Source organism: Rhinolophus sinicus, chromosome 4 (assembly GCF_057876585.1).
Source record: "Rhinolophus sinicus isolate RSI-liver-muscle chromosome 4, RSI-T2T, whole genome shotgun sequence".
NCBI lineage: Eukaryota > Metazoa > Chordata > Mammalia > Chiroptera > Rhinolophidae > Rhinolophus > Rhinolophus sinicus.
In genome coordinates, this window is record NC_142504.1 from 64,035,077 (window position 1) to 64,047,620 (window position 12,544).

The following is a 12,544-nucleotide window of genomic DNA, read 5'->3' on the forward strand; positions in this document are numbered from 1 at the left end:
TAAAGTAATATATGAACGAAAGACTATATGAATATGTGGTTTAAAATTCAAATGGCACAAAAGGTCTCCAATAAAAAGCAATTAAAAGGACAAAAGGTTACTTTGGAAAGAATGAAAGAGGGGCAGGGATAGGGAAAAGCCTTTAACTGTATCTGATATGTTTTATTCTTTGCCTAAGAAAAGCGATTGGAAGCAGATATGCCAAAAGTGGTAATACATGTTTAATCCCACTAGTGGGAACATGGGTGTCACATTATGGATATTTTTCTGTTTGAAGTATTTCATAATTGAAATATTTTTTAGTTACATAAATTTCTATCCTTCTCTAGATGTCTGGTTCCCCCAGTCTTCATCCCCAGAAGTTAGTAATTTCTTGTCTCCTTCTATAATTACTCATTGTATTCTCAGGCATATTTATGTTTGAGTGGAGTTTCCCTCCCTCCCTGAAATGGGACATACTAAACATATCCTTTGTACCTTTTATTCACTAGGCAGTATATCTTTGAGATTGTTTCATATCTGTGTATTTTCATGGTTCCTATGTATTCCACTGCACTAGTGCATTATAACTCATATCACCAGTTCACTCCTGAAAGACATTTAGATTGTTGCCAATTTTTCACTATTATGCAGAGTGAACATCCTTGTGTATAAATCTTTGCACATAGGTATGTGACTATATGTGATTTAAATTTCTGGCAGTGAAATTGGTGGTCAAATTTATGATCTTACCAAATTGTTCTCGGAAAAAACATTGTGCCAATGTATATTCCCTCAGTAATGTATGAGTATCTGCACTCTCTCTCTCACCTACTTAGTGTTATCAGAATTTTTTATTCTTGTCAATCTGTTTTTTCTGCACTTGATGCAGAAGAACTGTCAACAGATGGTGCAGCCACTATGGAAAACAGTATGGATGGTCCTCAAAAAATTAAACATAGATCTACATTATGACCCAGCAATTCCACTCCTGGGTATTTGTCCAAAGAAATGCAACATTAATTCTAAAAAATATATGCACCCTTATATTTATTGCAGTGCTATTCACAATAGCCAAGATTTGGAAAAAACTGAAATGCCCATTAATAGGCGATTGGATAAAGAAACTGAGGTACATTTATACAATGGAGTATTACTTGGCCATAAAAAAGAATGAAATCTTACCATTTGCAATATGAATATGATGCTAAGTGAAATAAGTTAGACTGACAAAGACAAATACCGTATGATCTCACTTATATGTGGAATCTAAAGAACAGAATAAATGAGCAAACAAAACAGAAATAGACTCAGAGATATAGGGAAAAAACATGGATGGGAATAGGGGAGAAGATGAAGGGATTGGAAAGTACAAATTGGTAGTCAAAATATAGTCACGGGGATATGAAATACAGTATGGGGAATATAATCAATAATGTTGTAAGGATTATGTACTTATCAGGGGGTACTGGACTTATCAGGGATCACGTCATAGACTCTGTAGATGCCTGACCACTGCGCTATACACCTGAAGCTGAAGTAGAATAATATTGAATGTCATCTATAATTAAATATATGGTTTTTTTCCCACAGGATGTAAAGTAAAGCATAGGGAATATAGTCAATGGTATTGTAACAGCTATATACAATGTCAGAGGGGTAGTAGATTTGCAGGGGTTACCACTTTGTGAGGGGTGTAAATGTCTGTTACGTAGCTTTGTACACCTGAAACTAATAAAAGGTAATAAAATCTGTCAACAGAAAAATGTATGTGTTAATTACTTTAAATTAATATTTTTCTTTTATATCAGTTACCAATTTGCAGTATATTAAAATTACCTATACCTTGCAGTGTTTTAGCTCTACATAGAGTGTTTGAGGTTTTGCAAACAAATATAAGCCTAGACCTGAATTTTAATTTTACATATACTTTTTTTTTTTAATTTTTTATTGGGGAATATTGGGGAGCAGTGTGTTTTTCCAGGATCTATCAGCTCCAAGTCAAGTTGTTGTTTTCAGTCTAGTTGTGGAGGGCTGGCAACCTTGGTGTTATGAGCACTGCGCTGTAACCAACTGAGCCAACCAGCCACCCAACATATATAATTTATTATTTGACATTATAAAACGTTTAATGTGTGGAAATGGTTGAAGCTTTTTTCTCTTTTCAGCCGGTAACAATAATTTGTTATAATATGCTTTCATGGAAAAATATTTGAAACTGAAAGATACTATTTCTGACTTATATGATGAGGCTGGTGTAATTTTGATACTAAAACTGAATAAATTGTATGATAAAAAAATATTAGGGCCGTCCCGGTGGCTCAGGTGGTTGGAGCTCCGTGCTCCTAATGCCGAAGGCTGTCGGTTCAATTCCCACATGGGCCAGTGGGCTCTCAACCACAAGGTTGCCGGTTCCACTCCTCAACTACTGCAAGGGATGGTGGGCTCCACCCCCTGCAACTAAGATTGAACAGGGCACCTTGAGCTGAGTTGCCGCTGAGCTCCCAGATGTCTCAGTTGTTTGGAGCGTGTCCTCTCAACCACAAAGGTGCCGGTTCATCTCCCGCAGGGGATGGTGGGCTGCGCCCCCTGCAATTAACAACAGGCAAGTGGACCTGGAGCTGAGCTGCGCCCTCCACAACTCAGACTGAAAGGACAACTTGACTTGGAATAAGTCCTGGAAGTACACACTGTTCCCCAATAAAGTCCTGTTCCCCTTCCCCAATAAAATCTTTAAAAAAAAAAAAAATATCAGCAGTCAGTTCAACTTAAAAATACAGATGCACATATTTTAAATAAAATAGTGCTGGTACATCCAGACAATGAAATGTTATTCAGCCCTAAAAAGAAACAAGCTAATCAAACCATGAGAAGATGTGGAGAAACATTAAATGCATATTAGTAAGTGAAAATCTATTACTGTAATTCAACATATTACCAGATTAAAGGAGAAAAGCTATATGATCATCTCCATGAATGCAGGGGAAAACATTGAATGAAATTCAGTACCCATTCTTGATGAAAAATGTTTAGCAAACTAGAATTTTTTTTGTAAATTTGAAACTAGAAATTAAAGAGATATCTTGAACAGCGTATCTCCTAGAAAGCTAAAGCAGTATTACCTTTAATGGTTAAACTTTAGAAGCAGTTCTTTCAAAATCAGGGGAAAAAATATTTCTATTTGACATTGAATAGGAGGTCCTAGTCAGTGCAGTTAGATAAGGCAAAGAAATACAAGGTATGAATAAATAAGAAATATGAAGTATAAGGAAGAGACAGAAGTATCACTGCTGATACTGTAAACTTCACAGAATTATCACTGCTGATACTGAGAAGTTCAGAACCAGCTAAAAAATGTTCCAAAGGTCAGCAAGATTGCTGGATGTAACCTTAGCATTAAAAAGTCAACAGTAGCAATTGTTACATGTGTACAGTGTGTATTTCTGTTTGTGTATGGCAGATTGCATTTTCCAAAATGACTGTACCAACATGTTGCATCCCACTTGCTTTGCAAAATGTGAATGAGATTCCTCCCATTGAGAGGTAGTCTGTGTTACCTTCTCTTGCACCTTGGAAAGCCCAATGTTAAAAATATGAACTAGAAATTTACCATTCTGGGGCTGGTAAGGGTGGTGGCAGGCAAGACAGTGGGGAACCCACAGTAAGGGTGTTCAGTAAGAAATGAATAATTTATGCTTTATATCTGGTGCTTAACTTTTAAAATGCTTTTTCCTCATGTGGTAAATAGTATGAGCAAGAGCACAAATTAATTTTTGCTGTTAATGCATACTTTTTTGGGTTATGTTTCTGTTTTTACTTGAATTCTTAGAATTACATTTCATTTGGGAGAAAAAAACCTGGCCATATATACACCAAGTAGCTGAGTGCCTAGTCAGGGATCCCCTCACAGAATTTGTTCTCTGGTGGATTGGAATACAGAGAATTGGAATAAGGGTCCTAAAATGAGCATCAGGCCTACACTTGTTGCTAAATATTTATAACTCTAGAAATAAAATTTGAGGATATTTCTGGCCTCAAAATAAAATAAAAGTTATAGGGCATGAAGCTAAATAAGTAGGTTAAACTTTTTAGATAGAAACTCTAAAATATAGGTAGATATTATTAAGAGAATTTAGTCAGAAATTTCAGTATGATATAGTAGTTAATCTTAGGTACTCCATGGCATTAATTTTGTGTTACCTAAAGTGTTTAATGTTGCTTGTAGGTGTTGAATATAGAATGGCAGGCAATAAATATATCAAGAGCAGAGACTTTGGTTCCTGAAGGACTGAGCTCGATTCAGTCCTGGGGTCTGCTGCTTACTAGCGTTGTGACCTTTGTCAGATTGTTTAACCTCTTATAGCCTGTCATCCCTCACATATAAAATGGGGAAGGTAATCGTTCCCATTGGTGTGAGAATTGAATGAGATAAACTAGATAGTATGCTTTGCATAGTATTTGGCATATCATAAGTGCTCAATAAATGTTATTTTATACTGGCTGGGAAAATATCTGTTTTGCTATATAAAATTTAAGAAGAATATTGAAATATATTTTTGTTACTTTAAGGAAATTCGCAATGAGTCCCATGACTATCCTCATAGAGTGGCCAAGTTTCCAGAAAACAGAAATCGAAACAGATACAGAGATGTAAGCCCATGTAAGTACTTGTGGGTTTGTGTTCATATGTATGTTTGTTGGTTTATTTAAGGAGGCAGGATACAGTGAAAGAAAAGGTTTGGTGTCAGGGTTAATAAGTACAGTAATTTTTTTCATATTAACTTAATGTACATTCTTGAAAGAAAACTTTGAAGGCATAGAATAGTAGAAGGAAGGAAAACTGTCCATAATTATTTCATCCACACAGCCACCATTATTTTGATGTATTTCCTACCAATTTTTTGTATGTATAATTTTTCTTTTAAAATAATTGTAGTCACGTATGTGTGTATGTGTAGTCATATATATATATATATATATATATATATATATATACTTTCCACATTATTCCATAGCCTTTGTTAATATTACTTAAAATATTTATTGATGTATTGTTTGTTTTCCCCAAAATTACAAAAGTAGTATGTACTTATTGTAGAAAACTTCTAAAATATAGAAATGTGTAAAGGAAAAAAACCCCACGATTTAAAAACAAATAAAAATTTGGGGGTTTATATTCTTTTGATATTTTTTCTGTATAAGCATAAATTCAAAATTAGAATCTTGCACATACTAATTTGTAGCTCTTTTCCTACGTAGCAATACATTGTAAACATTTTCCTATCATAATCACTCTTTTTAATGGCACTAATAGTGCCTTTTGATATGCTATTCTTTTATGTAACAGTTCCTCTTTAGATTCCCATGTGTACACACACACACACACACACACACACACACACACAATTTTATGAATAATTGTAATATCAGGGCTTTTTAAATGTGTTCATCATTAGGTGATTTTATTTTCATTCTAATTGATACCACTTGTTCAGATATTAAATTGGGCTGTGTTACTACTCCATAATGTTTCCCCATGTTTGATTTTAGTCGGCTAAACAGGTATTCTCTTTATGGCTGCTTGTTAATAGAAATTTTTTAAAAACTATTGAATCCTTTGCATTTTGATTTCTGCTCATTCGTGGTTTCTCCCTCTAGTTGATGAGGGTATCGTGCTAGATGCCAAGGCTTCTTGTATAGGCTGAATAATCTTAACTCTGCTCAAGGCCACAGACATACCTTTATAGACATTGTATTCCTTGTTAGGTGGGTGTGGATATACCACTGAAAATCTATCAATTACTAGGGAAAACGTGCATACTTTTATTTTTGTATGAACAGAATGGTTTTTATGTTGATCAAGTACATTGACATGAAGAGTGTATTGGCTGATTTTGGACAAATCAAATAAGAAGTAATTTCTTAGTGTTTATTATAAATTGCTTATTAAATGTTATGTTTCTTTTACTTTTTTCCTTGCCAACTAGAAGTGTTTGTAAAGATTAGTAGCTGGAAGAGAGTGGTTTTCCATTCTATTTCAGTTGTAGCACACTTGAAGATATGACAAACTTCCTCTGAAACCTGTGGCTCACTATGGCAATAGTTCTGGTATAAGTGTGTGTTTGGGGAATGGAGGTATGGGCAGTAGTTCTAACACTTAGGTACCCTTTCACTACCACCTCCACCCCCCAAATTTTTGGCTGAGAATCACTGAACTAGAGAGACTGATTCTCTAGTGTTTGCCATGAGTTTTGAAGACAATATTTTCCAATTGTACACCTTGCTTTGTTGCTTTTAATTAAAAAGAACAACTTTTTATTTTGATAATTCTAGATTTGCGTGTAGTTGTAAGAAATAATACTGAGATCTTGTATACCCTTCATCTGATTTCCCCCAGTGGTAACATCTTGCATAACTATAGTAAGGTACACAACCAGAAAATCGACATTGATACAATCTATCCAGTTTTACATGAACTCATTTATGGATGTGTTTAGTTCAGTGCAGTTATATCACATGTGTGATTTGTGTGATCGCCATCTCAGTCCGAGTATAGACCATTGGAATGGTTCCATCACAAGGTCCCTCCTACTATCCTTGAATGGCCACAGCCACCTTGCTCCTTTACTCTATCCCTCAGCCCCGTGTTGTGTTTAATTTTTACATATCTGTTGTAATTGCAATCATTGGTTGTGAATAGCTACATTTGCATCCCCTCATTAGTTTTATCAAATTGCTCTAAATGGAGGAATTTTTGAAATGGAACTGATGTATTTGTTGTCAGCTTCAGTCTAGGCTTAGTTATAGTTAAGTTCTGTTTACTGTGTGGCTGTATTTTTTAATTACCTCACAAATGATCTGGTTATTTCTGGCATTATGAACTTTTAGTTATTTTAGGAGTTGCTCATAATAAATAATTTTAAATTTTGTTGAATGGAGACAATTTTTTTAAACTTGGAAACATGAATTATGCCTGTAATAATTTTTTAAAAGGCCATGAACACAAATGTTTTCAGCTACTGTAAGAGTTACCTAAAGCCACACTTTATTTTCCTCTTCTCTGTATTCTTTGTAACAGAAATCAACACACTTTTAAATATAATTGTTTAACCGTTATAAAAATAACGGAAAGATTATTTGAGACTATGAAATCTATGTACAAGTAAGTCAGGCTTTTTAAAAAAACAAAACAGGCTTCTTTTATTTAAAACAAGGATAAGGTTTCTAGGCATCTTAAAATGAAAGTGCATTGTTAGGCTTATATTAAATTACTTTTCCAAAATGATGGCCATCACAGTCACCTAGAACATGTTTATTGTGCCCTCTAATTTACCCAATAAAGCTCTTGAGATTTTCATTCTCAGTTTGAAGAGTCTAAGAAAGGTATTCAGCATGTACATTCTTGACAACTGTTAACCACAGCTCAAGTTGCTATAGAAAATTTCAATACATTTCCTCAATTTCTTCCATGGCTAATTTTGTTTTTGATAATTATAGGAGAGAATGTTTTAAGGGAAGAGCCTTTCCCCCTTAGATGCTAGTGTAACATGTAAAATTTAATGGTACAAGGTTTCTTTTTGGGGTGGTAAAAATGTTCTAAAATTGGATTGTGGTGATGGTTGCATAACTCTGAATATACTAAAAACTATTGAATTGTATACTTTAAATGGGTGTGTTTTATGGATGTGAATTATATATCAATAAAATTGTTAAAATTAAAAAAAATTGGAACTGAGACATTTGCAACTTAAATTTCTCTCAAATATATGTCAGTAAAACTCTTGTGATTTTTCTTCTAAGTGTTAAACTTATATAACTGACAGCCTGTTGTTTATCTCCAGTTGAAGGCTGCAAGGAGACCTCTGTCCATGTTCTACATATCAACCTTGATTCATACTCATTAGCTCGGGCTCTTCTTCCTGTATGCCTTCTCAGGAAGAGAGCCGTTCACCTTGTGTCAGTACCTGGTATTAGGAAAAGGTGTTTCTTCCTTGGAGGAGATGCTGCTGTGTGCCTTCTTTTGCCACCTGGCCTCCCCTGCTGCCTTTATTCCACAGGGTCCCCTGGAGCTACACTGCTGTGAGCGTGCCAGGCAGTGAGTGAATCCTCTCCCCACCTCTTTGTCCTAGTTGAAGCCTGACTCTCCCCTGAGTAAAATGTCTTTCTATTTTCTCAGGTGGAGGCTGCTCATTACTATTTCCCATGTAACCAGAGCGTTCGTAGTCTAAGCCATTATTCTTCAATTTACAAATTACAATGATTTCCTCTAAGGCTGAGGCTGTCCAGACACATCACATTACCACTCTTGGATCTATCCTTTCCCAACTTCATAGTCAGTCCCTGTCTTGCAGCCCCTTCTCACATGTTTGCTGTAGGCTTGAGTGCTGAGGATGTTATTCACTACCTTTCTCTTTGCCCTCCTCTTCCCTCAATACGTTCTTCGTCTTGGGTGATGTCATGTCTCTGGGAGAGAACCACATGATGCTAGATCTCAAGACCTCTTCAGCTCTCATCCTTCAGTGAGTTTCAACCCAGAAATCTTAAATGCTACTACTTTGAGGGCTACTTTCTATCTTTCCAGATCTTTGACTTCATTAAGATCTTTAGGTCTTTGACTTTTGCATTTATTGTAGTACATTCCTTCCCTACTCTCATTATTTAATAACTTTCTTACATTCTTACATATTAAAAAAGTAATCTCTGTGGATCTTTAATTCTATCCCCCTTGTGAAACCCCAACCCTGGAATAGTCATTCAACTTCTCTAACCTTTGGGTTACGGTGTGTGTGCCTTGGGTAGCTCCTGTATTAGCTGGGCTTGGTGTTGCCTTGCTGTCCTACATACATACCTTTACTAATCCCACTGCCATTCTATTCTGGTTCTTCCCTGAGTAAACCCCCTCTCATTCCCCATCCTCTCCCTCTCACCACTCTCATACTGTGATGTTGCCTTCAATTCTGCAGGAAAAAAATTTATATTAGAAAATAACTCTTCAACTTCATGTTCTACCACCTGGAAACTTATTTCTGTTTGCACTCATCTTTTCCTGAAGTCCCAGGAGAAAAGCCTTCCCTCCTTCATCCTAGCTTTGTATCCTGATTCCTCATTCGTCCTCATGGACCTTACTGTCCGCTATCACCACTCTTTGTGTCTTCAACCTCTTTTCTCTAGTAACTCTTTTCCTGTACTATATAAATGTGCTCCAATATTTTTCTATCTCAACCCTCAGATCTCACCTCCGTCCCTACATACCCTGTCACCTATACAGACACATGCACTTGCATGGCATGCACATACACATGTACACAGAATCTTAAAAGAATACACCGAACGATTTGTCCTTCTGTCCTTATCACCTGTGGATTCTTCAGCCCATGATTCCACCCCAACCTCCCCACTGGAACTTTTATTCTAAGGTACTATTGGGTTACTAGTTTTCAAATGAAATGAGGGACTCTTCGTTGGTTTCTTATCCCTCTGACTTTTGACGTTGTTAACAATTTCTCCCTTTCTTAGCTGTATTTTTCCTAATTTTGCTGCTATTGCTTCTGTGGCTGATCACCCATTCTCAGAGCTTCTCTTCCTCAGTCTGCCTTTGTCTTCTTCAGGGTCTGTCAGTCTCCCTCTCCTTCTCTTTCCAAGATTTGTGTGAATGATCTCATCTTCTATGCATTCAGTTACCATCTCTCTGCTTGTGACCCTAAATCTCATCTGCAGCCTAGGTCTTCTTAGCTATAGACCCATTTATGCAAGTCACCCATCTTTGTCTGGGTGTCCTACAGCCACCTCAGACTCACTATGTGTAGACACTGAGCTAGCATTCCTTTCCCACATAATCCATTGATTCCAACCCTAAAACCTACTCTTGTCACATTATTCCCCATGGTTCCATTATTCACGCATTTGCTACAGCTGGAAACTCAGACTTCTCTCTCCTTCAGCTCCCATGTCTAGTTAGTAACTAAGTAATTATAATTCTATTTCCACAATATATTTGACATCTGTTCTATACTCTGTTCATACTGCCTTGGTTCAGGCCCATACTACTTTCCTGGGTGATTACAATAGCCTTTTGACTAGTGTTCGTGTCCCACTTCAGTAGTATTCTATTCCCACTTCAATCTATTCCAGCATAATCTTTGTATAATGCACTCCCCTCTCCAATAGTGCTCCACAAGTTTTATGAAGAGTTAAAGTTTTTTAGCATTATCGTACATAGCCTTTTTGGAACTGACCCTTTACACACCTTTCAAGTTTTTCTAGCCATTTTCCTATAAATTAATTCATTTTGGTAAAACTGAATCACTTGGAGTTCTCCCAGTGTCTTGAATATGTCATTCCCTTTTTGGAATACTCTTCCTCTGACCTACTTCAATCAAAGCCCTCTTCCTCCAAATATCATCTCAGCCACCACTTTCCCATGGGTGTTATTCTCACACAGTAGAGGTGGTCATGGAAGTGGTCCAGACTCTCTTTCACTAAATCCAAATGGGCCCAGGAATGTGTATTTTTAAAAGCTCTCATGATGTACCTTTCCTGATGGAGAGTCATTATATCACTTTAAAATGTATTTCTGTACATAGTATTTTTAGTTGTTGGTTTGGTTCAGAAAACATGTATTGAAAACCAGCTACATGTATGACAGTAGGCTATGCCCTGAGAATACCATAAATATATGCACTCTGCCCTTTAAAAAGTTACAGCAAAGTGGAGGGGATACATACTACCTACTGTGTTGTATAAACATGAGATATGACACTGTTTTGGAGCTAAGAGGCACTTAGCTCTGCCTAAAACATTAGGAATGGCTTTTAAGAGGATAAATGGTAGCCAGCTAGGTAGATAAAGGGGAACCAAAAAGGAATTGTTTTTTCAAATTCAGAGTCCCTGATATTTTCTACACATAGATTCAGTAGGTTTGGAAATCTATATTTTTAAAGTGTTTTTCATGATTCTTACATACATAACTTGACACCAGTCCTTAGACTGACATATAGAAACTGACAGTTTACATAGCGCATCCCTTACTGCTACAAAACAGAGAGATTCTCAGTAAACATACTTTTTAAATAAGTTGCTAGGTATGGAGGAAATAAGACTTCCAGGCTTCTTCTGCCCTCCCCCTCCTAAAAAAAAACCAAAATACTCAGCAGATGGCAAAGCTATTCTGATTACAAATGCCAGTATCAGCTCTGAGATTTTATTCACCTAATAAAATAGCTTCAAGCTATATTAAGCAAAAATAAATAGAATTGTTAGAAGAAATTGACAAATCCATATCTGTGGACTTCTTAGTAAGACAAAATATTAGTAAAGAAATAGAAGATTTGAACCACACAATTAAGCTTAATGTAATAATAAAAATACACAGATCTTTATATCCAACATTAGAGAACCCACATTCTTTTAGGATTTCCTGGAATATTTATAAAAATCGGACCATCAACTAGACTGTAAAGTAAATCCTAACAATTTAAGAATTGCTGTCTTATAGGCCATGTTCTTTTACTGTATACAATTAAATTACAGATCGCTACCGTGTTTCCCCGAAAATAAGACTGAATCTTATATTAATTTTTGCTCCAAAAGATGCGTTAGTGCTGATTGTCCGGCTAGGTCTTATTTTCGGGGAAACACGATATTTACACATGTTAGAATAGATGCTATTTTATTATAAATTACTTTCCATTTTTCTTTGCTATTTCAGTTGGGGCATTATTGATGTTCAAAAAATTATAGTTTATCTCTAAATAGTAGGGGTATTAAAGATATCATTAAGTTTCCCCTGCTCTCTCCCTCAATAATTTCAATCTACAAGTCCTTGGTGTTTCGGTCCCACATGTGGAAGGCATGTAAGTAAGTGTGGTGTCCTAGAAGGAGGGGCCTGTGTTTGAAGAGTCAAGGAAAGCTAGAGTGAACCCTGTGATGTTGGAGTGGAATTAGTGTATTAGCATGTGAACACATGGTTTTCAGTGAATATAGTTGTACAGATACATAGAGATAATAGGTGTGTGTATATACATATATTTCTTTGCCCTGACCACTGAGAGTCTTGTGAACGATGACAGCCTAATAGCATTGTGCATACCTAGCTTTTGATATACAAATTGTATTCTTCACTAAAGAAAACAGGCCTCCTTGGAAAAATGGCTGATTCCAGGGTTGTGGCAAGGAAAATATAAGAATAGTTTGGAATGTCTTGTAGTCCCAGAAAGTAAGGACATACTCAAGAAATGATGAGGACATGTCAGAATGACAGCGAAACCAGCTTGAAGCCCACTGGCCAAATCTGGGGTTAATTTGAGCCTTGAAATAAATGACTATAACCTACTGAATAAAATAGGAATCCATAAGTTTATACTGATATAAAGAAACAAATTAAATGGGGAGATAGAAAAAGATACACCTTAGTGTAGGATGGCAACTAATCCATGTTGAAATAGATATTAAATTTGGTGTGTGAGAATTTGATGAGAAACAAGATTCTTACATAGTCTTAAAGTGTCCCCTCTACAAAATGCTTACCAAATACAAGATGGGAATAGTAACTGCACAGTGGAGAAGT

The 12,544-nt window shown here is 36.1% G+C and overlaps 1 protein-coding gene across 2 annotated transcripts in view; it reads left to right on the forward strand.

The window, feature by feature from the left end:
- The window catches only part of PTPN2 (protein tyrosine phosphatase non-receptor type 2), a 90,774-nt gene that overhangs the window by 21,458 nt on the left and 56,772 nt on the right, over positions 1–12,544 (forward strand). For both annotated transcript variants that reach the window (XM_019711365.3, XM_019711366.3), the window contains exon 2: positions 4,549–4,639. In XM_019711365.3, the coding sequence (XP_019566924.1) occupies positions 4,549–4,639 (91 nt within the window). The remainder of the gene's footprint in view (positions 1–4,548; positions 4,640–12,544) is intronic.